This window comes from Crassostrea angulata, chromosome 6 (genome assembly GCF_025612915.1).
Source record: "Crassostrea angulata isolate pt1a10 chromosome 6, ASM2561291v2, whole genome shotgun sequence".
Taxonomy (NCBI): Eukaryota; Metazoa; Mollusca; class Bivalvia; order Ostreida; family Ostreidae; genus Magallana; species Magallana angulata.
Genome location: NC_069116.1, coordinates 16059328 through 16081765, shown reverse-complemented (window position 1 = coordinate 16081765; position 22438 = coordinate 16059328). Strand labels below are relative to the sequence as shown.

At 33.4% G+C, this 22438-nt stretch overlaps 1 protein-coding gene across 4 annotated transcripts; it reads right to left on the bottom strand.

The window, feature by feature from the left end:
• Nucleotides 1–2223: 2223 nt before the first annotated feature.
• LOC128188073 (Na(+)/citrate cotransporter-like) lies at nucleotides 2224–20279 on the bottom strand. Of its 4 annotated transcripts, none has more exons than XM_052858875.1 (15): nucleotides 20128–20279; nucleotides 16147–16393; nucleotides 11909–12058; nucleotides 10631–10746; nucleotides 9560–9687; nucleotides 8158–8275; nucleotides 6997–7158; nucleotides 5661–5789; nucleotides 5468–5548; nucleotides 5140–5244; nucleotides 4586–4668; nucleotides 4186–4364; nucleotides 3694–3858; nucleotides 2832–2969; nucleotides 2224–2437 (listed from the first exon to the last, which is right to left on the bottom strand). In XM_052858875.1, exons 2-15 carry the CDS (start codon nucleotides 16261–16263, stop codon nucleotides 2246–2248), a joined length of 1863 nt encoding a protein of 620 aa, XP_052714835.1. In that variant the 5' UTR covers nucleotides 16264–16393; nucleotides 20128–20279; the 3' UTR covers nucleotides 2224–2245. The 4 variants fall into 4 exon arrangements, with proteins under 4 accessions (XP_052714835.1, XP_052714832.1, XP_052714833.1 ...); XM_052858872.1 differs by lacking the exon at nucleotides 20128–20279 and adding an exon at nucleotides 19694–19961; XM_052858873.1 differs by lacking the exon at nucleotides 20128–20279 and adding an exon at nucleotides 16584–16856.
• Nucleotides 20280–22438: the final 2159 nt, after the last annotated feature.

Here is a 22438-nt window from a genome sequence, read left to right as displayed (position 1 = left end):
TTCCGATCGAGTACCCGGGTACTCGGTAAAAGTGTAAATAAATATGAACAAGTACATTGATAGTCTTCAGTTCTTTTAAAATATTTCCAGACCTTTGAAGTCGGTGGCGGCATTTTAGGTCTGTTCAATTTCTCTACTGTGTGCTATCTAATTTATATAATAGACTATATCAACGATGTTCAGTGAAAACAAATCAATAAAGTAAGCCAAAAATAAGGGTAGAAGACAGCCAAAGGTGAGAAAAGCTAGGTAACAGTTGCTTGGTCACGATAATTACTATATAAACACTGCCACATGCGATAACGGTCATTTAATTGCATGTAACATATTGAGAGGCGTAGGAAATCCTAATTACTGTATGTACACGTGCAATGGACATTTTCAGTTTTAAAACCGATGTTTTATTGCATTATTAAATAAACTTAGAAATATTAAAAAATATACATCCGAGTAACCGAGTACCGATTTTAGCATTCGATACTCGGACGTTCGATCGAGTACCCGGTTAACCGGGTACTCGTTGACATCCCTAATTACAATACAAACGTTTCCATATCACTAGAATTGCCATTGCTAAGTGCACAAGTAGAAGCAAAAGGTATCTAATTATTGAAAATTTCGTGTTTTTTCAACTTCAATTTATTTGAACAACATATCTACATGTAAGTCAATTTAATAAATCATTTAATATGAATTGTCATTGACTCTTTATTGTACAAAAATAAAATCTAAAACATAAAAAAAGTTCGTACCATAGTTCTGCAGGAGGATAGTTAACAAAGATAAGGATCAATCAAAGTACTGAAGTACTGAAAGCCGGGCTCCTTTTTTTTGTTTCATTATGCATATTGTGCACTAAAAACTGGCAATCTCTCTCTCTCTCTCTCTCTCTCTCTCTCTCTCTCTCTCTCTCTCTCTCTCTCTCTCTCATGCTTTCAATGTCTGAAATGTGCCAGAGAGCGACTGAATTGTTTTGTAAGCGGCTAATAAGAAAAATATGCCTGTCTAGTAGAAAAAAAATCAACAGCGGGTTGAATTTTAAAACAAGCGTTATAAAAGCCACCCCTTCGCCTCATTACTTCTATGCACAGCCAAATTCCAATGCTTTGAAAAGTAGTTTCTGGAAATTCATGCGCATTATATATATGTGCCCAAAACGCAGAGTCTTGTTTAAAAAACAGGCAATTAATAAGAAAGGAAAAATATTCAACGCAAAAACATGGCTCCCTGTGTAACTACATATATTTGGTAGAGCGGAAGCTTTTACTTTTACGCTGTTTGTTTTTTGTTTACTTTTGAAGTTGTGCTATTTATTGTAACATTGGAGATTTGCATGACTACAGCCAGAACTCTGCTTTCAGCAAAGCCCGGCTAAAAATCGAGGACTTTGTAAAATGAAGCAATTTTTGAAGCTTATTTGACTTAAATGCAGTGGTGTAAGATTAACAGATTACTAGTATATCTAGAAAAAAATGAGTAATAGAGTGAATGTATAAATAAAAATCATAAAAATATGTCTCTAAATATAAATAGTCTAAGTTTTAAATACAAGTATAATACAATTTTCAAAGTCAATGGAATGCGTTAAATGATTTGATGCACAAAATACAAGATATGTTCATGCTGTGAAAGACGCCGTTTATACAAAAATATGTAACAATAGAATGAACACAAGGATTCGGAGGCAATCAGTATCACGTGATATATCGTGTCAATGCCGCCATGCGACACTCCAAAAAGTACCAGACAGTGCGACAACTTTACGATATAGCACACAGTACCACTGTAACTCCATATCACAATAACAACCAGACAGTCGTAAGAAAATTAGTTCGGTATCATAATTATCCAGTTCTAGTTGAACATCGTGTGTCTTATTGGACTTCCGTTTGGAATTGCATTTACTGTCTGCAGTAATTTGTTTCGTCGCATATATTATGATGATTCTTATTGCTAGACAAATCAAGCAATAACATATACTTAACATGCATGTAAGCACGAACTCCAAAGATGAACATGCACAGCAAATTTCCACTATACACTAAAACATCATAATTTATAACAAAAACATCATATTTTCTATAACAACCATATGCAAAACTCAGATAAGCATATAGAAATAAAAATAAGTTTAAATATAAAAATCTGTAACAAAGCACCAATTAAGCAATTTTAGTAACATGATTGGATGTAAACAAGCTTAGAAAGCTTATAACAAGTGTGGATAAATGCATCACGTATAGTGTTATACAGTAACATTGTATGGAAGATTAATGTCCATGCTCCCAGTTCCGTTAACAGCTGACTGCGTGAGATTCTTGGCGACCTTAAACACTTCCGGAAACTCGTTCAAGTTGTAGAATGGAGTGATCCACAGCATCATGGCCAAAATCAGAATTAATACTGTGACCAGATTAACTAGAGAACCACCAACCACCTGAAAAGATAATTGAATTAGAGAGGATGTCTAATATAATTAATTGAAAAGTTTGAAGGGGAGACTGGAAACCAACCCCAACATTGAAGTACATTGAACATATAGAATGGACAACATAACTTCAAGTCTGACCTAATCAGCGATATTAATTGTATCTATTCGAAAGCAGAAGTCTATGTACATATTTTAATTAAGAGAAATGAAATGAAAAAGCACATGTTTAATTCTGTTCTTTTTTCTCGATTCCCAGCTATTCGAACCACATTTTCATTAAAAATTAATTGTATTTTTTAACAAAGAACGTATTTATAAACTGTGTATGAGTTTTATAAGAAATGTTGTTATGTGGAATTCGCTTCATTACATCATTGTTTATAGGCTACATAACGCTTACCATGTCTTTGACTTTCAGATAACCGGTTGAGAACACAATTGCATTTGGCGGCGTTCCAACAGGCAACATGAATGCAAATGAACACGAAATGGCTACAGGAATCATGAAGGAAAGAGGGTGTACACCCAAGTCTATTGCCTACAATCAAAATTTGTTAAGAGGAAACAAGTTGCTTTTTATACAGTATGCTCAAAGCATGTAGGAGAAAAGATATATAGTAGCAACTCTTCCTCTATTAGCGTTGCCAAGGAAAGACAAATGGATAAGTCAGGCCATCAGATATGGTCGCTGCGACCGACGGAGGCTTACTTGTACGTTTGATTGATAAAATTCAAACATTTACATTTTCAGAGAATCCTTTCCTAGATTTCTGTACATAAACCGTTAAAGCAATATGAGCTGCAATTTTCATGCTGAAATTTTGTTTCAAGAAAATATTATATACTACTAAAATGACTAAATATATCGTGGTTTTTTCATTTGTGTTAGCCATATTTTTGTGAAAAAAGTCATTAAGAAGCTTTAATTGAAGTAAAATTGAATTATTGTCGTCCTGTACTAAAATTGACCTGCTATAAATTCCTTAGAAGAAAAATCTCTCTTCTGACAAAAATTAATGATATTTTCAAATCTTTTTTATTAAAAAAGTTTTTAAGTTACATGCAGACTTATCCTACTAGCAAGTTTTTGCAGCAAAATAAAATTCTAAAAAATACAGCTCATATTGCTTTAATAATCATTCGAAATCCGATACATATTCTCTGAATTTCTTCATTAATGGACACCTAATTCTACAGATATCCAGTCTCACGATATGAGACACGCACTCTCAAGGCATTGTGGCCACTGTTTTAATGCTCACCAGTTCACCAACAATGGGCAGGAAGAGCGTGGCGGTGGCGGTGTTACTCGTCACATTGGTCGCCGCCGCCACCATCAGGGATAGCAACAGCGCCGCCGAGGACGTCGTCATATTCCTCATGACGTCAGCCAGCTGTGAACTCACCCAATAGGATAGGCCTGAGGACTGGAGCGGGAAAATTAAACTTCATCAGAGATTAAAAAAAGACTCTATCCTAGCAAACTTTACTCATCACTATGTTAATGTTCACATTAGAAAACAAAATAATAAAGATTTTTCGAAACTTTAATTATAATCTATCAAGGAAATGAAACGTTAATTTTAGATTGTACATGACTTCAGGAAAACATAATTATGAATTGCTTTTCAGTCCACATAAATTCTTTCCATGATAATTAAGTAGTAATCAAGTAATCTCAGAGTGAATGAAAAACATTTTTTTAACCAAACCAAGCCGGAACCTATTATTGCATTTAAAATTGCTGTCCGTACCTCGCATGCCTCCGCTACGGCAAACCCGCCCCCCATCAGCAGTAGCACGCCCCAGGGGATCTTTTGGTTAACCGTATCCCAGTCCAGTAGGGGCTGAAACTTCCACTTCTCCTCCTCCGAGGGTTCCTCAACCTCACCCCTCAATTCGTCCGTACTCTCCTCTACGTCTCTTTTCTTTGCTTAAAATGAGATGTAAAATTATTGATTAAAAGAGCGACAAAATAAGATTGTTTTTTTTAATGTAATAGTTTGCAGAATATGGAAAATTGACAAAAAATGTATACTCCAACGCAAACAACAATTATAGAATTAGATAACGCCAGCTCACTTGGAGCCTCGGCTCATCAGCTTTAAAATATTTGTAACCAGTACCTTGTAAACTTGTAGTAACATTACTTACCTTTAACTAGGCAGGGTAACTGCGATGGGAATGCAAATAAAAACGCTGTTATTAACACGGCAGCTATACTATCGCCGGTGTATCTACAGAAATATGGTAAACACAACCCCGTGTAAATTTTACAGTCACGTACATTGTACAGAGTATCAATTAACTGAAGATACAATATTGTGTTTTGAAAACGATGTGTTCCTCCTCAAATTCCATTAAAAATTTTGTCTTGCATGTCGGTGAACTCCATATAATGACGTTTGATCTAGCCAGACTGAATGTACATGTCTTTATTGATACTTAAACAGAAATATTATATCATTAATCTGAATAAATCGACAATTAATTGTACTTTAAGGAAATACATTTCACCATTAATGTTCATGCCATTTTACATGTACATGTATATAATATCACCAGTCCTGTTACTTTTAGGACGACATGCGTATAATTTATTTGTGTGAACTTTGGCATATACACTTTTTAAAAATCCCATAGGCTATTTATTACTACAACTGTATTTAGCTATTGTGTACAGTAACTTCGACACGCCAGATGCCTACCCCTTTTCAAAGAGATCCCCCCACCCCGGCACCACCTGGGGGTTCCTCGTCATCCACAACAGAGCCAGGATGATAAAGACGATCAGAACAACGGTCTCCTGGAACCTGAAACACGTTGTAAGGAGAGAATTTGACGCATCATACAGTCATAAAAAATAGTTATTCTTTGTATAAAATTGTGTTAACTCATTGAGATATTAAAAAAGGAAGCTATATAGATTAATTATTTTCAATTTTTCCTTAATGAAAATCGGTTTGATTCTGTATCATCGGATAATTGCAAAATAAAATTAAAGACGTAAACAAGTAAAAGCTTTCGAGTCCTTACGTGATGGGCCCTAGCCGATTGTACGCTCTTTTGAGATATAACCTTACACTCTCGTAAGATTCCGAATCGTTTTTAAAACACCTACAAGATAAAGCATCCATTTAAATTTCTATCTAAAATTTCAAGTTTATTATAGTGTAAGGAAATTTGTATGTAGTTGTAATCTATAGAGTCGTTTCTTCACTTAGCTCACTTTTTACGGGAGTAGAACACCTGTAACCATAGCCACGTGATCACCAGACAAATCAGCGACAAAGGTAGACCAATGATCAGCCAATTAGCGAACGAAATCCCCGAATCACCGCCCGCTTTTTCAAATAGCCTGAAATCCGTCAAATAAAAGAAACATCAGTAAAAAGTAAGCGTTGAATCAATAACAGATAAATCAGTATATAATGGGATATACTAGTACTATAGTATTAGTAGAAAGTAAAAAACCTATCAGCAGATATATATGAAGTAAGAGGGTATTTCTAGAAAATTAGAGCATTAGAAGATCAAACAAGACCAAGAATCATTATCAGTAAATTATAAGTGACGTATCAATCGATAGCAAGAGACATTATGGGTATATCATAAGTGACGTATCAATAAATAGTAAGAATCATTATCAGTGAATTATAAGTACATGTAACGTATCAATAGATAGTAAGAGACATTATCAGTATATTATAAGTGACGTATCAATAGATTAATAATAAAGACCTTATCAATGAATCTTAAGTGACGTATCAATAGATAGTAAGAGACATTAATATCAGTATATAGTAAGTGACGTTTCAATAGAAAGTTAGCGACCTTTTCAGTGAATTATAAGTGACGTATCGATAAATAGTTAGAGACCTTATCAGTGAATTATAAGTGAAGTTTCAATAGATAGTAAAGACTCATTATCAGTAAATTATAAGTCACGTATGGATAGAGAGTAAAGAATTATTATCAGTGAATTATAAGGGACGTATATTTGTATCAGTAGATAATAAGAGACGTAGTCTGCGAATAATATTAAGAGATGCACCAATAGATTGCGCAAGTAAGTGACGTTATTAGTAAATAATAGGAGGCGAGTCAGTAGATAAGTAAACATTGTGAGAGATTTATAAGTAAATCTATAAGTAAATATATAGTAAGAAATGTATTAATAGATACATAAAGTGAAAGAGGTATCAGTGGATACATATACATGTAAGAAGAGATATATCAAAAGATAAATTCATAGTGCGATGAGAAAATTTAAGCACTAGATAACCAAAAGAATATCAGCAGATGTAGTATCATAGATCATTTAGGTTTTGGAATTTCAAACAGGGTAAGTTTTTTTGTTTGAGATTGTAGAACTTCATTACATGCAAACCCGTTTCACCCCCAGCCCCTCTCTCCCACTTCTCGTTAAGACTTTTGCTTGTTATTAGAGACTCTCTCTCTCTCTCTCTCTCTCTCTCTCTCTCTCTCTCTCTCTCTCTCTCTCTCGTTAAGAGCTTTTCATTGGACATCCTATAGGGTACACACAATGACGGCGCTGCACGTACTCGTCAGCTATGGTCTTCAGTATAATATTGGGCGGGGTTCCCGTTAGAGTGGCCATCCCCCCTATGTTAGCGGCAAAGGCCGTACAAAGTGCGAACGTCTTGGTCAGTCGGACGAACTCTTCGTTGGGCGTGATGCTGTCCAGCTCACCGTCTCGACTCTCCCTGCAAAACGACAGAAAAAAGTATGGTCTCTGTGCCGTTTCACTTCAAACTTTCCCTTGTCATGAACATTACTTAACTTTATCATAATTAACTAATCCGAGGCATTCCTGTAAGATAGGCAGTACAATATTTGTTTATGTAAATTATACTGGCATATATATACAATGTGCCTTAATTCATACACCCCTTATGCATAATAGAATTTTATTCACATCCAGAACAACTTTGAAGTTTTATGCTAAGGGAATGTTATCCATTCCTGCCGCATTCTCTATCTATTTACAAGGTGAATCAATTAACTAGATTCCACACTAGGTCAGAATCTCTATTGATTTTGGTTCCATTGATTCAGAAACTAATTCACTGAAGCATAGGCACGCAATTTCCTCCGGTAACAAGGTATGAGGAATTCCAGCCCTTCATAAGTACAAACCTTACAGAAGATAGGAGACATTTATAGGATATTGATATTTATACGCGCTTACGGTGTTACTCCCTGCCGAAAAAGCTTCAATAAAGTCAAGAGGTGTTTTGGAGTTTCTCTTTCTTATAATTTTACTGATTAAAATGTCTTATAAAATCTAACTTATACCGACTGCACGACCAATCATGGCATGCGATAAATTTCACGTGAAAAATGACAACGCAAAAATATTCGTGTCCTTCTGCTATAGTGGATATCGAATACATGTAATCATATTACATGCACTTATACGAGGACTCAATCACTTGAAAGATTTCTTTGAAATTCATGCAGCCATAAAACCAGCGCCCGTCGTAATTAAGTTTTCAGTATACATGTATCATCATTATTAATATGAGGCATATAGATGTAACTTGCTGAAATGCACTATCCGTTATATTTGGTCAACATGCCAGCGTCACAACGTTAATAAACTTCAAACACTTTGCCCAGAATGCAAATAAACTTGAAATTTTAAGCTTGGATTTTATCATGAATTCAATGAGAACTTTGAATTACGTCTTACTGTAACTTACTCGTCCCTGTCCCGGCCTTTGACCACCACTTCCTCTCCCTCCAGCGTCTCCACCACCGTGGTGCCGTTCACTCGGGACTTCTCGGGCTCTTCCACTAACTCAGTCTCCTCTACCGGCTCTATCAACAGATTTTAAAATTGTTATCAGGCAACAATAAATTTACGTATAAACTTCGCCGAAAACCCATGGTCTGTTCGAATTTTTAACATCGGATATTTTTTTTCACATTCTCATGAATGAATTCATACCATATTCAAATTGGCACCTTTACACCATCGTAAAGTAAATCTCATCAATTGCACTAACGTTTACACCTAAATCTACATATATTTTCATACCTTCTTAAATGTACATAGTTTTTAAAAACAAAAAAGAGTTCTAGTACTCAATACCGAATTACAATAATAAATACATGTGTACATCTACATGTATTATTAGTATTTGAAAAAAAAATTGATAAAAGTTCAATAAGAAAGCCTATGTGAGATTGGTTGTGGGTTTCCGACTATATGTAATATGTATATATATATATATATATATTATATGTATATATCATCCGATAATATGTTAATCAAAACCTACAGACAATCTTAAAATCTAGGTTCTGCATGTAAATGTTCACTACATGTATTCAAGAAGTAAAGAACCGCCGTCTAACGACACTGAAAAGGGGGTAGCCCCATCCACCTTTTAAACGAATAGAAGGTTATTATATTAATTTGATAAAGTATTAGAAAGCGATTTTGGTTCCGTCATAAACCTAATACATTAAAAATTGAACATCATAAAAAGACACAATATGTACATTTAATCTTAGCTTTATTATTGTATGAGTTTAGATCTGTGGTAAAAACTAAAAGATGTCGCTTTTTCCTATAGCTGATCAGCAAGCATTAAACTGAACGCACAGAGTGCATTGGTGCAAACATTTCCAGACTTATTTGATTTACAGTATCTTGAGGAGATAGGGGCACTTCCCTTGTTAATCAAAGCAATCTCAAACCGTCACATTGTTTTTCTACAGATTTAGTCGGGCTTTCCTTCCTGCATATAAAGGATTTTTTCAAACGTAGTTTCTAGATCCAGATCAGATTTACACTTATGCTTATACATTCTTGTGCTAGCCAATGTTTGCATGTTCCTCTGACAACGAACCGAACCTTTGGCTGGCGGAGATAACCAGAGTTTGCATCAACAAACGATCTTACGGAAGACAAGAATTGAAATATAATATCAAATTTTGAAAAGACTGAAGATTTGTTATATTTCTCTTCCGTAGCTTAATTCAATAATTCATTACGTCGTTAATATTTTGTTTGAAAATTGTGCAAAAGGACGCTGGTTATATGGTTTACGCATTGTCCCCAACACTTTGAGACATGTAATGTTATATATGTACAACCTTGAGTCATGGATTCTCTCATGACGTGGAGAATGGCGCCAAGGATTGGCACCATCATTGCTGTGGTTGCGGTGTTGCTCATCCACATGGACAGAAACCAACAGGGTAACATGATCCCAAGCATCAGCCTGTTTAAACGATGTCAAGACTTAGGCCTATAGTTAAAGTAAACGTAGCGCAATCACAGAAATCAAATTATTCATAAAACAGTTATTAAGGCGTGTAATAAGTGTACATGTATGCCAGTAAACTCATCTTGCTACATTCGATTTGTTTTAACTTAAACAGTCTTTGTAGTGAACCTGAACTTTATTCTGTTAGGATGATTTTTATTGAAACAGAATTGACAGTAGAAGTAATTCCGAGATACAATCGTTTAGTTTATATAAACCGAATGACTCAATGTACAGTCTAGACGTATCAAGTGTAACATATTAACAACCTTGACAACGAGACAAATTGTCCTAGACAGCGAAAACTTCTTTTTAGTTAGAGAAATCTAAAAGGATAGCACCGTTTCAAACCCTTAATTCTTTGGGTTTTTTCTATCAAAGACCTCATAAGACATTTCGTCCGGACAACAGCTCTAAAACGCCTGCTACAAAACCTACTTTTCTTTGACTGCTATTGAAAGCCTACGCTGCCGTTCAGTCATACATTTATGCTGTTTGATTGACCAATCTTTGCCTGAGGAAACTGCAGATTGCATGTACATGGTCGATGTATAAATGAGAATTGATTTTTGCTGTTTCTCTGTCAACTCTAGATCTCCACATCAACGTATTTTATCGGTTTACAGAACTTCACGCTAATCTTATAGATTTGATAAATCACGCCCTGCAGGTAACAAGAATAATGTCAAATGTAAAAAAGCATCTTAAATCCAAGTCCATAAAACAGAATCATAACCGAACGTAAACATCAACTAATTACTAAAAAGCCTCTTATCCGAAGTTAGGGGTCCTGAGTCCACTCGTGGCCGTGAGTGAACTCAGCACCCCTGAAGGATTACATGTATCATATTGCAAATTTCATCTAAAATAATGAGTGATGTCAAAATAGGAGAACTACCATCTCGGATTAGGTCCGACTAATGTCAAAGCTCGCAGAGCTATTCTCTTATGCAAATTCCATTTTTCTACTGCAACAGCCACTATCAAACTTCCCAGAAATAGCATCAACGTGTCCTGAAACATCAAAACAAAAGCAATATTGTTACGTCTATTACAAAAGGTTCATTGTTCATTTGCCTTTCCTATCTTCTCAAATTACAGCTGCAATTACAATGTTAACGAGTTGTGGCGTGATATATGTAGTGTTTCAGTGAGAATTGAAAATTGCATGGAACAATTAATGGTATTGTTATGAATATGCATGACAGCATGTCTACATTTCTCGTTTCAAGTGGCTAAGCAACTGCTGCATGTACATGTTCCATCTTAGTTTAAATACCCGTAATTACCTTTGCAAAGCTGGTAATTGCATATTTTGATAAGACAGAACAGATTTTTTTAAGGCTTCACTCAATCTGAATATTCATCCCTTTCCTTCTGTATTGAAGCAATAACATTTTATTTTAAGCATCGTTCCTGATTGCGTTTTATTGCGAGCTGTTCTTTCAAACAATGTTACGTAATATTCATTTCTTAACCATTGCGATTCCGCCTGTGGCCTTTGCCGAAATATCTTGGCTCATTAATCCTTGGCAATCTCGTTTATAAGTTGAATCATTTTAACAAGAATTTGGACTTTTGTTAAGATGTTATTATCTTTTTCTTGCGTCAAAACAAGTTAAAAATGACGCCTGTACACAGATTGCGTAGTTTTAGCTCAAAAGCCAGACGAATTGTGTTGATTTTCAAAGAGCCATGGGTGAGTAGCCAGCAATGAAACAGACAGGCCTACATCACATTGCTGTTTGACACAACTACCAAAAGTCCAAGTCCTGTTAAAAAGATTCTGATCGTTTTCAAAGAAATAATGTTCAGACGGTTCTAACAAATCCTCATTCTGATTTAAACATACACAGAGTTTAATCAATGCAAGGACTGTCTAATGGACGATGCAATAACCATCTTTGCTTGGATAAATTGTTTTTGTTATTTAAAAAATATATAATTCAACATTTCAATCTAAAAGGAACACTTTAAATTCATAATGCCAAATTAACAGAAAGCGCTTTTTTTTTAATGAAACAGAAATTTCATAGGCAGTATTTGTATTCGTTAGAGTTATCACTCTTTTCAGAACAGTGTTTGTACTTTAAAAGTCATTCATCTTGCCATGAGTTATTTAGTGTTAATTAAAATATGCTTCATTATCGACTTATTCAGACAGTTGAATACACACCTTGAAGTAACTGGAGCATACTTTGCTGACTTTGGCCACACCAAGTAATGGAAATATTAGCACCGGAAGTAACGAGGTGACAGCCAATGGAAGCACCTCAAAAACCCAGAAAATGGCGATAATCAAAACACCATATGCGGCTCTTGCAACCTATTAAATAAAACAACAAATTTGTATTTTTAATCAAGATACATTTCAAATTGAATTGCCCTTTTCCTTAATTTACGTTTTACGAATGATTTTTATACAATTTAATTAATACAGATACAAATTAAGGTAGCTCCATACTCGTAAAATTCTCTGAGGAAAGTTGAAAAACCGAACTGATTTCGACCTAATAGACTTAAATGTCATCAATTGTTAGAAAAAATAAACATGTCATCACACTTTTTGAGATGCCAGATAAACATAAACTAAAGCATATTTTAGCATTAGAAAAATGTATTTTTTTTTGTTAAAAGTAAAATCTTGTAGGCAGAAATTTGTTTTTCTTGTTTAATTTTAATGTCAACTTTATCAGAAAACTAAAATTACAAAAATATTTTAAAATTAATCGTTGGAATTAGAAAAATTATAGCATTTAGACATACAACTAAGAGAAAAGTCAGAAAAAGAGTTATTTCCCCTTTGCATAGATAAAATATATAAAAATTTGGAAATTTAGTATTAAATTAAGTGCGAAAATATCTTGAACCTACCAATACTTCTAATTACATCCATGTGATTATATTCACATGAAATAAATAAAACTATCTTGCACAATTTTTAAAGAATTCAAAGTTTTACAAAAAAGTGTGACGTCACAGAACACTGAATCTACTTTAAAAAGATATCGTACGACTTTCAAGAGAATTTCCTCTCGAAATGTAAGTTCACTAAGTCTCCAAAAATGATACGCTGCATTGAAGCGTGTCGTTAGTGTGAAATATAAACTCAGGAGAACATATAAACAAACTATTTGTCTAATGATAAAAAAAGCTTTTGTGCAAGAAAAAACTCTTTGCAATCTAATCGTAATTGATTCAAAGCATTTGATTGCAATATAGAGTGCTTAATGGGATCAACGCTGCTAAAAGCTTAAAATAGAAAGGTGTGCAGAAGTGCATCGCTAATTTAATTAATCATTAAGTAATTGCATATCATCCATATTTATATTAAGCTTTAATATCGGATATCATATCATCTTTTTATGACGTCACTACTAGTACCCTTCCCTAGATGAAGTAACGGATAATGTTTATCGATCATTTTCTCGGAGTTTCTCTTTTAAGCTTATTTTTGTTATACCTATTCAATGTGTCTTGCCTACGCGTATGGCCTATTGCGTAATACTTTTAAACACTTCACATTCTGCACTCTTTAACACTTAGATCCGCGTTGTTTGCCGACTCACCGTATATTTCTCAACTGCTTGAAATATGTGAGACTCTACTGCGCATTAATTATTAAAAGTAACAGAAGAGCCATCAATAAATTTTTTCTTGTAAAGGTGAAAGACAGACAAATGTATAGACATTGGTGGGCTCTCTATATGTGAACGTGACTAATCACACGTGCAGTGTAATGAATTATTTTAAGGACGGGGATAGATCAATGAAATGAAAAAGATGGATGAATGAATTTATTTTAAAGTGTTTTAATCTGCACAGAACGAATGTGAAAAGTTTTTAAATATTTATATCTCTATTCCAAACGTTTGTGTCCCGCATGGTGAACAAAAGGAAGAGGCTGGTACAATTTTAACCTTCAGTTGTGTTTTATTATAGATGTCTTATAGAAGCCTTATAGTTATACACAAACCAGACGCTCTCCCTTGCGAAATGTTTGGGAAATCATTATTGATTTTATCGGTTAACGATTAATAATCGCCTTCTCCCAATTTGCATTGAACATCCGCTGTTTAAACTCTGAGGACAAGCGCATGCAAGTAAGCTTAATTATTTAGTCATAACAGGATTGGTTCAAAGTTATCGTATTTTAAGATTCCTAATTACATAACAATAGGGATGGGATACACTTTTTACTGGTCATTCACACGAGTTTTACTATAGTACTTCAATACAAGGATTGGGCAATAAAACACGTGTAGGCAGATGTCTGGAATTTCTGAAAATCAATCATACAATAAAATCTCTTTGTCGTTGGAGGAAAAGTGAGGAGTGGTTTTAACAGTTGCTGTTGTTTACGAATTTATTTAAACACGTATGAAAACGTACTTTGTGTTAAAGAACGTTCTTGTTTGTTGATGCGTGGGAAATGGAAGTCGGGCCTTCCTCTCGTACTATAATCAATGTACCCATCTGTCAGTGTTAATTGGTGACGACTTACTACTGTCTTAAGAGGATACAAGGTTCACTTCGTTTAAAATGACCTTTAATCCAAACGCTATATCCACTTAAAAATTACAATTAATATAAAAACTAACTTTTATAGTTTTTTGATGCATTAACCGTCATACCCCCCCCCCTTCCACAACACAAACAAATATGTAATTTTATTTCATTCAATATGTGTCATAATCTAACTGACAAGATATAAAATGTTTTTTAATGGAAGTACCTACATTTGTAGAAAAGTAAACCAGTATAGTGTTTAAATCATAAAGGTGTCAGTTTCAATCAAAAGAATTATAATATCCTTTTTTGCTATGGTCTGTAAGAGTCGAGAAATTTTGGTCCAAAATTACATCATTAATTTCAATACATTCAAAGTTACACTTGAGCAAGAAATCAATAGCGCAAACTCGAGTTCTCGATTTTTTTTCTCTCGTTAACACATGTTGGTACATACAAATGTATGTTTCAATTTTTAATACACTTTATAAGTAAATTTGTTGTTATGGCTAGTCGCACGGAAGTATTGGAATACCAAGGAAGTAATGACTAGAATGGGGTTTCCTGGCAATTTTAATAAATAACAGCGAACGTGCATGTACACATGTATATATATTATATATATTTTTAATCTGATTTAATATATTTTTGTGTTAATTTATGAATAGGGTGATTTAACCATGCATCGGACACATACCTTGGATCGGACAACTTTGTTCATAAATATACAAATAAATGTGCATGCGCTCATGTGTTGCTTCGTATATTCCTGAATTAGAACAAATGAACTTTATCATTATTAAGAATTTGACAGTCACATTGTCAAAGAAATAGCAATATAGACAACGTAAAATGACATCAAATACGCCATTATTGAAAATTTAGTTACGAAAATTTTACACTAAAGCATTATTTGAATGTTGTGCGTTTGATTGTAAATTAGTGAAAATGCACTCTCTGCGTAAATTAATTAGAAAGAAGTAAGTTTTGAAACAAAATTTGATTAAAATAAGTCCAAGAAAGTTGAACAATTAATGTCAAGGTCATTATTGCACCATATGTTCATTTCACCATGGATCGGACACAAATTAACCATGCATCGGACAGTTTTCACTGCATGATTTCTTCTAATAATATGGATATTATGTGCCCATTCCTTGTGATATACTTTAAATGTGAAGTAAAATAAAAATTTAAGAAATAATTGATACAAACATTTTCCTCAAACCACTTAAAAATCGAGTTTTACGGACACAGCCTTTTTAGTCCAAAGTGCCTGTAGGAGCTGGCACGATAAAGAACCCCTTATGATAAATATTCCTTTAAACAGAAGCACTAGTCTAAATTCCTATATGTAGATTTGAGGATATACATTAAAAGAAATATGAATAGCAATTGAATAAATTAATATTTCCGAACCTTTGTATTTTTGCATTAAAACCAGAAAATGTTGTTATTTTTTATCTCTATTGCACTTCTATAGCTGTCCGATGCTTGGTAAATATTGTCCGATCCATGGTGAAATAGTTCAACACTTCATTAATTTGCTTTATTTTCTACATTTTTAACAATTTCACAATTTTTTCTCCAATAATTAAGCAAGGGGAAAACCTGTAACTTTTAAAACAAGTTTTATTTATATTTGGACGATATTTGATGCATGAACAAAGGGAAAAATCCAAAGGTGTCCGATGCATGGTGAAATCACCCTATAGTGTTTTAGATTACAAAAACGATACTTATGAATTAATAAAAGGAAAATGATAAAACAAGTAATAATAAGCGTCAAATCGAAATTCTTTCACCATTTTTCCTTTGGCCTTTATTAGTCAATATGTATATTTTGTAAAATTAAAAAGTGTGATGGTATCAAATTAGATGTAAATTTTAATAAACAGTACTTACTTTACTATCGGATAAGGCTATAGGATGTAGCACTAGTGGAATCAGAAAAGCAAGAAATACTGTCCTCCATATTAAAAGCCTCCGCAAATATTTCTTGATATTTTTTCCTAGAGACATTTTGTTGTTCCTTATACACGCATGCGTCGTCTTCTTACAGTTGGTGTGTGACTCGCTTGCCTCTAGTTCCTATGGTACATGGTACAAATCCTGTTGGTAGCGACTTCACTTGACATTTTATCAGCTCCGTCTGAAATAGCAGATCTGATCATTCTTATAGGAAATGGAAAATAAAAAAATATCCGAACAGACAGATACGTATAAAGCAGCACTATATCAATCGAAGACACACTGTTTATCAGGAATAGGAAAAAGATACCCTCTATGTATCAATATAGTAACAAGCGATTTCAAGGTAAAAACAATCGAAAAATATTCACTCGAAAACCGTTTTCCCAACATCATGTTTCCAGCTAAGACACTTCGACCTTCACCGGAAGCGAATATTAACACATGCTTAGGCTGTGTGGGTTTGGATCGATTTTCTTCTGCTGATAACTTTCCTCGTAGCATCGAGATATAAAACTAACGATGAAATGACAAATCTGTCGCGTTATATATCTACTTTATTTTAATCAGATTTTTTCTGGCTGTGGAAGTTTTCAAACGATAAAAAAATTATCAAGGGATATGAGCAATGGGAAGAAGCGCGAAGCAGAATGATGCTACATGTATAAGACAAAGCCAAAGATCGTCGGCCCATAATTAGAAACAAACCGACTGGTTTGTTTTAAACAAATCGTTGAATACATTATATCTAACAATTATTCCTGTATTATTAACTGACTGTCATAAACGATTTTCTGTATAAATACATCCTAGATTGCATATATAAATAAAATTTAATCTTTTAGTAATCACAGTATTTTACTGTGTTCAAAGAAGGCAGAGTCCGATCTTTTTGCCCAAGGGGCGTTCTATAATGTTCAAATTTAAAGAGGGTTTATTGATAAAGTTATAGATATTTGTTTAAAGTTATATTCAACCTAATCAAATGAATACTTGATCAGTGAAAAAGTCCTAATATCAAGGCTAGTCTTGATGCATGTGATCGGAATCTTAAGATTTTGACCTTGAAAAAATAGAGACTTAAAAGAACATATTTTTTTGGTGGACACAATACCTTCATGATGAATAAGATAAAGTTCAGTCTATTTAATGGTAGTTTTTAAAATATGTTTATAAACATCATTTAGAGCTTTGCTCTTGAACCTTTATCTTGTTGATCAACAAGGGTGCATGGCTACATGTTACGTTTGATGAAACCATTTAATCTTGTTTTGAATATTTCTTCTATATTTATATTTGAAACTTTTAAAAATGTTTTCCTGCACACGAATTAAACCTACTTAATGTTGAAACATCCTGATGATAGGTGGATTTGTTATCAGACCATAAAAAGGTAGTTGTTTTGATAATAACAGCAAAAAATGTGTGAATTCTGTGATATCCTGGGAAATGTCAAAACAAGGCAGACGGCACAATGTCATTCCATTTACCTTCCTACAGACCCCGCTAAACATAAACAAATGTGACCCACATTGCATGGTCGGTTACAGACCAGATTGGGGTGGGGATATTATATTTCTTATTCCCTGTATTTAAATGAGAGAGAGAGAGAGAGAGTTATAAACTGTGAACATCCTTAAGTACTTTGTTCTGTAAATTCTAAATGAAACACAGTATTCGTTTGTTACTATACTCTGTCCCAAGCTATTTTGGATTCACGTTTGGACGATTTTTAATAAAAGTACACTTACCTGTGAAAGAAGTGCAATTGAAATAGTTGAAAGGGATATTTTCCAAGATAATTTCATTGACACATTATCATCTTTCACTCGGAAAAATTAACAGGAACGAAAACAGATTCCTTACGGAGATTTATAATGGGGAATGTTTACATCTTTTCTCCATTCGGAATACACTCGGAATACATCGCGCAATATTTCAACGTTATCATCCGGGCTTGCTGCAATGCAAAATCTCCATAGACATCACATTATTTAGCATTGTATTGAAACCTGATAAGCTAGCAGGGGCGTTTTGACTGAGAAATCTTGGAAATTTTTCATACTTTTGAATGAACATCGTTTGGATCCTGGGGTATTTATAAATATCAAACAATTAAGCCAAACGTGAATCCAAAATATCTTGGGACAGAGTATAGTAGAAGAATACGGTTATATTTACTACAGCATCTCCCTACACAGTGGAAATGTTATATTGTGTCAATATTCGAGCACTAGCTCTATCTAATTACCAACGGTACCATATTCAGAAATATTCTCAAAAAAAAAAAAAACTGCATCCGTTACACATATGCTTAGAAAGGCCCTAATAAGTGATGTATGACTATTTATAAATATGACGAAGAACATCGATATTTCTGTAGTTTGACGCATGGAGAAGTCAAATCTTGTTGGTTCCCAGAGAATAAATAAAAATACCTTTAATTTCCCTATAAATTCATTGTGAAATACATTGAGGAATAGGGAAATTAGAATATACAAATATACATGTGCAAAGCAAATCCAAATGATAACAAAGGTTTCCTTGGCCATTTGAGGAAAGTAAACTTATGTTTCCTTGGTGGTTTTTGTAAAAATGGAAATCCTATCCGATTAAAATTTATTGAGGAAATTAACTCAGTTTTTCAAGTACTTTACGTCATCCTAATGCATAAGGACATAGAAAAAAATGTACTTACAGACAGCAGCGGTTTCATATTTTTGTAGAAATTAATCAAACTTTAAGGTTACATGCAATTGCAGCAAAAGACAACAAATAACTTAATTGGGTAGTGGACGATTTACGGTAATATATTAGGTGTACAATGTAGGTAGGTGAGCACAAGACCTAGAATTTCTGCAGTATCATTATTTGTTAATTTTCTATCAAGTAAGATAGGACAGATCAACAGATACCCCGTTTTCTAGCATTATACATATGTAATTGACGTATATTCCACTTAAAATAATGTTACATGTACATTAAAAGTTACTATAAGAAGTTTGGATCTGTTTTTGTTAACATTTTGTTACAGAGCGAGTAGGATAAACATGCCTGTATCGTTGTAATCAAGTTGTATAGACGCTTACCCACCCCTCAACTCCAGGGCACATAACAGAACTGTCTTGTATTTAGAAAGAGTTAAAGGGTTTAAGATATGATATACACATGTAATAATTTCTTAAAGTCTTTTTTTTCTTCCTCGGGTACCATTGATTAGAGAGAAAAAAATCATACGTTTTATGCATTATAAATACAAATGTTGTCAATATCCAATATATTGCCCATTTATCAAAAGTATGTAAAATGAAGTTCTAACGCTTGCGATGTAATGTACAACCCTACCGATTTAGGATGATGGGTCTATCCTCGAGTTATAAATTGTTTCTGTAAAACTTCTATATGCTAATAGGATTATGAACAATTGAATAGACGGGAATTGAAAGTCAACGCTCTCAAGGGTAGATAAAAATAAACTTACCTAAGTGATAAAAGTAAAGAAGTCCGATAATAAATGATTTTTGTTCACTCTCGCTTTCTTCACAGAAATTGGGGGAAAAGCTCAATCAGTAAAATTCACGTCAACAAGAAATGTGATGTGTTATCTACCATAAATTAAAACAAAACTCTACAAGGAACAGGGAAGCAACACGAATTCGCCGGCGACCGGGAAAGAGAACCTAGATATTTTGACCTACCAGGCTTATATGTGTATTTCAACTTATTTTTCTGCCTTTTAAAAAAAAAGAAAATACCTGTGCATCTTGTAAATTAAAGCTTACGATGCACATAAAATATAGATAGCCTAGACGAAACCAGAATACTACCTTTTTGGATCTGACAGAAAAAACACACCACTGAAAACATGTTATTGCGTAATACTTCAATAAAGATTTAGGGAATGAGAGGCCTTACCTGACTCATCTTTGTACCTTGATAGTTCCGTTTTATACGTCGCAATTTAAAAAAAGGGTTTTAGAAAATAAATTAAAATCGACGTTTGATTTCCAAGTGACCTTGAAGGAGAAAACTAACAACTATTGGGTGTCGAAAATATTGTGAAATACGCGTTACTTAGTATTGAATTTTAAAATCACAATGCGATGAATAGATTTGATTTTATTGTTGTGCATGGTCTACATGTGTACTTTATCACGTAAACCCATACACGAAAATACGGGTTTAAAGAACACATGTCAACCACCATTTATTTAACGATCGTTGGCATTAATAGCTATCAAAACAAATAAAATGTTTTGTGGTTAAGTAAAGGCTTATAATATTTATAAATGTTTCTATGTGCATGTGTAGGAAAAAAATCAACATTTATAAACATGAATTTTTGTACACTTGATATTTCACTGACCGATGGGGAATAATTTGTGTTGTTTGCTGGTCCTTTAATTGAAGGGCCGACGTATAGTTGCATAGAAAGCTTTTGAAATCAGAATTTTTAGACTTGCTTGCAAGATATTGTACACAAAAGTTTTCGCCAAACACTATGGTGTTATTATCATTTTTTTTTAAATCATCAAAATAGATATATACACATCTTTTCTTGTTTTCCTTTTCTTTTACTGAAAAAAAATGGGCGAATGAAAATTAAGTGGGTGAAATATAATCACATAGCTTTTGCCCGCATAATGTCAGCCACATTAATATTACTCTGACATTTGATATCTTTATTCTTTAATTTAAAAAAATTATAGCATGAAATTCTATGAAAATCAATTAAATACGCAATACAATACTAGAGCATTGATATATCTAAAGCATATGCATCGTAAATTCGTACAGGCAGAAACATGTTGCGCTCTCTAAAAATGTTGTCATGAATGTAACTTTTATATGGAAGATATATAACTGTAGACTCTTTATTTCTGATAAAAAATCAGTAAAGACGTTCATTAACGGAAAATTTATTTTCTAACTTTATTTCGGATAACTCGCTCACGAACGTTTCTGCAACGCATGAGGATTTCGAGCGGTAAAGTAACGGTTGTGTATTGGTCACGTTTGAGCAGGCCCATTTAAGTAAGGTGGTATGGGACACCTGTCAATATTAATGTACATTAAAATTAAAATATTTTCACCGGTATAGAATTTTCAAAATTTACATTATTATACAAAAATACGTTTTTGGAAAGGTAAAAATTTTAAAATCCCAGGTCCCCCCCCCCCAACCCACTGCGCTACGCTGTTAGATAACAATTTTGGGGGGAAACTATTTATGAAATTATACTTAATTTTATCGTTTATTTCGAAAAATTGAAAGCAGAGGCTGGGCTTATTTTTTAATTACGGTGGAAATAATTTTTAACTATAGTATTAATTTTAAAAAAATCAGCATGATATTGTAATTGTACTTACGAAAAAACTCTATTAGATATAGGATCGGTCAGCGTTTACTTTTTTTTGGGGGGGGGGGGTCCCTCTATTTTTTTTTCTACATAAAATCAAATATATTGTAACAAAAAATTAAAGTAACTTTAAAATAAGTAAAGAATTGTAAAAAAAAAATAACAATAAAAAAACAACCCCCCCCCCAACAATATCTGGATCCGCTCATTGGACTAGTGTTATTTTCTGTTTAACAATAATTTATCTACAAATCCATACATGACATGCTTTCCTTTATTAAGTTCTTTTTAAATCTGAATTCCAAATTGGAAGTTGTTTCACTCCGACATTAAAAATATTTCATGATACGATGTGTAAAATATGGTGGCATATCTCTGCCCCTTATATGAAAGTTATTTTTCTCAACTTATTTATATTAACATGCGAGATAAATATGTTGCCATGCAACTTATTTATGTTTACATGAAATTTCTTTATGTCGACATGCAACTTATTTATGTCCACATGCAACTTATTTATGTTGACATGCAACTTAATTATGTAATCATGCATGATGAATATGTTGACATGCAACATATTTATGTTGACATGGAAGTTGCATGTCAACATATTTATCTCGCATGTGAATATAACTAAGTTGCATGATGAAATAAATAAGAAGCATTTGAACATAATAAAACTGCATGTCGACATAAATAAGTTGCATGTGAACATAATGAAGTTGCATGTTGACATAAATAAGTTGAATGTCAGCATATTTATCTTGCATGTTTACATAAATAAGTTGCATGTCGACATGAATAAGTTGCATTTAACATCTTGGATGTCACATATTGGCGATATTTGAGATTTTTTTAATTCTCAT

What these genes read in the sequence shown, in the direction of transcription:
- LOC128188073 (XM_052858875.1), bottom strand. Translation starts at nt 16,263, where the DNA reads ATGTCTCTAGGAAAAAATATCAAGAAATATTTGCGGAGGCTTTTAATA. An exon ending in AAAGGCCGGGACAGGGACGA is followed by an intron (nt 7,159 to 8,157) that starts GTAAGTTACAGT and finishes GTCGTTTTGCAG; the next exon opens with GGAGAGTCGAGACGGTGAGC. An exon ending in AATCGGCTAGGGCCCATCAC is followed by an intron (nt 5,245 to 5,467) that starts GTAAGGACTCGA and finishes AACGTGTTTCAG; the next exon opens with GTTCCAGGAGACCGTTGTTC.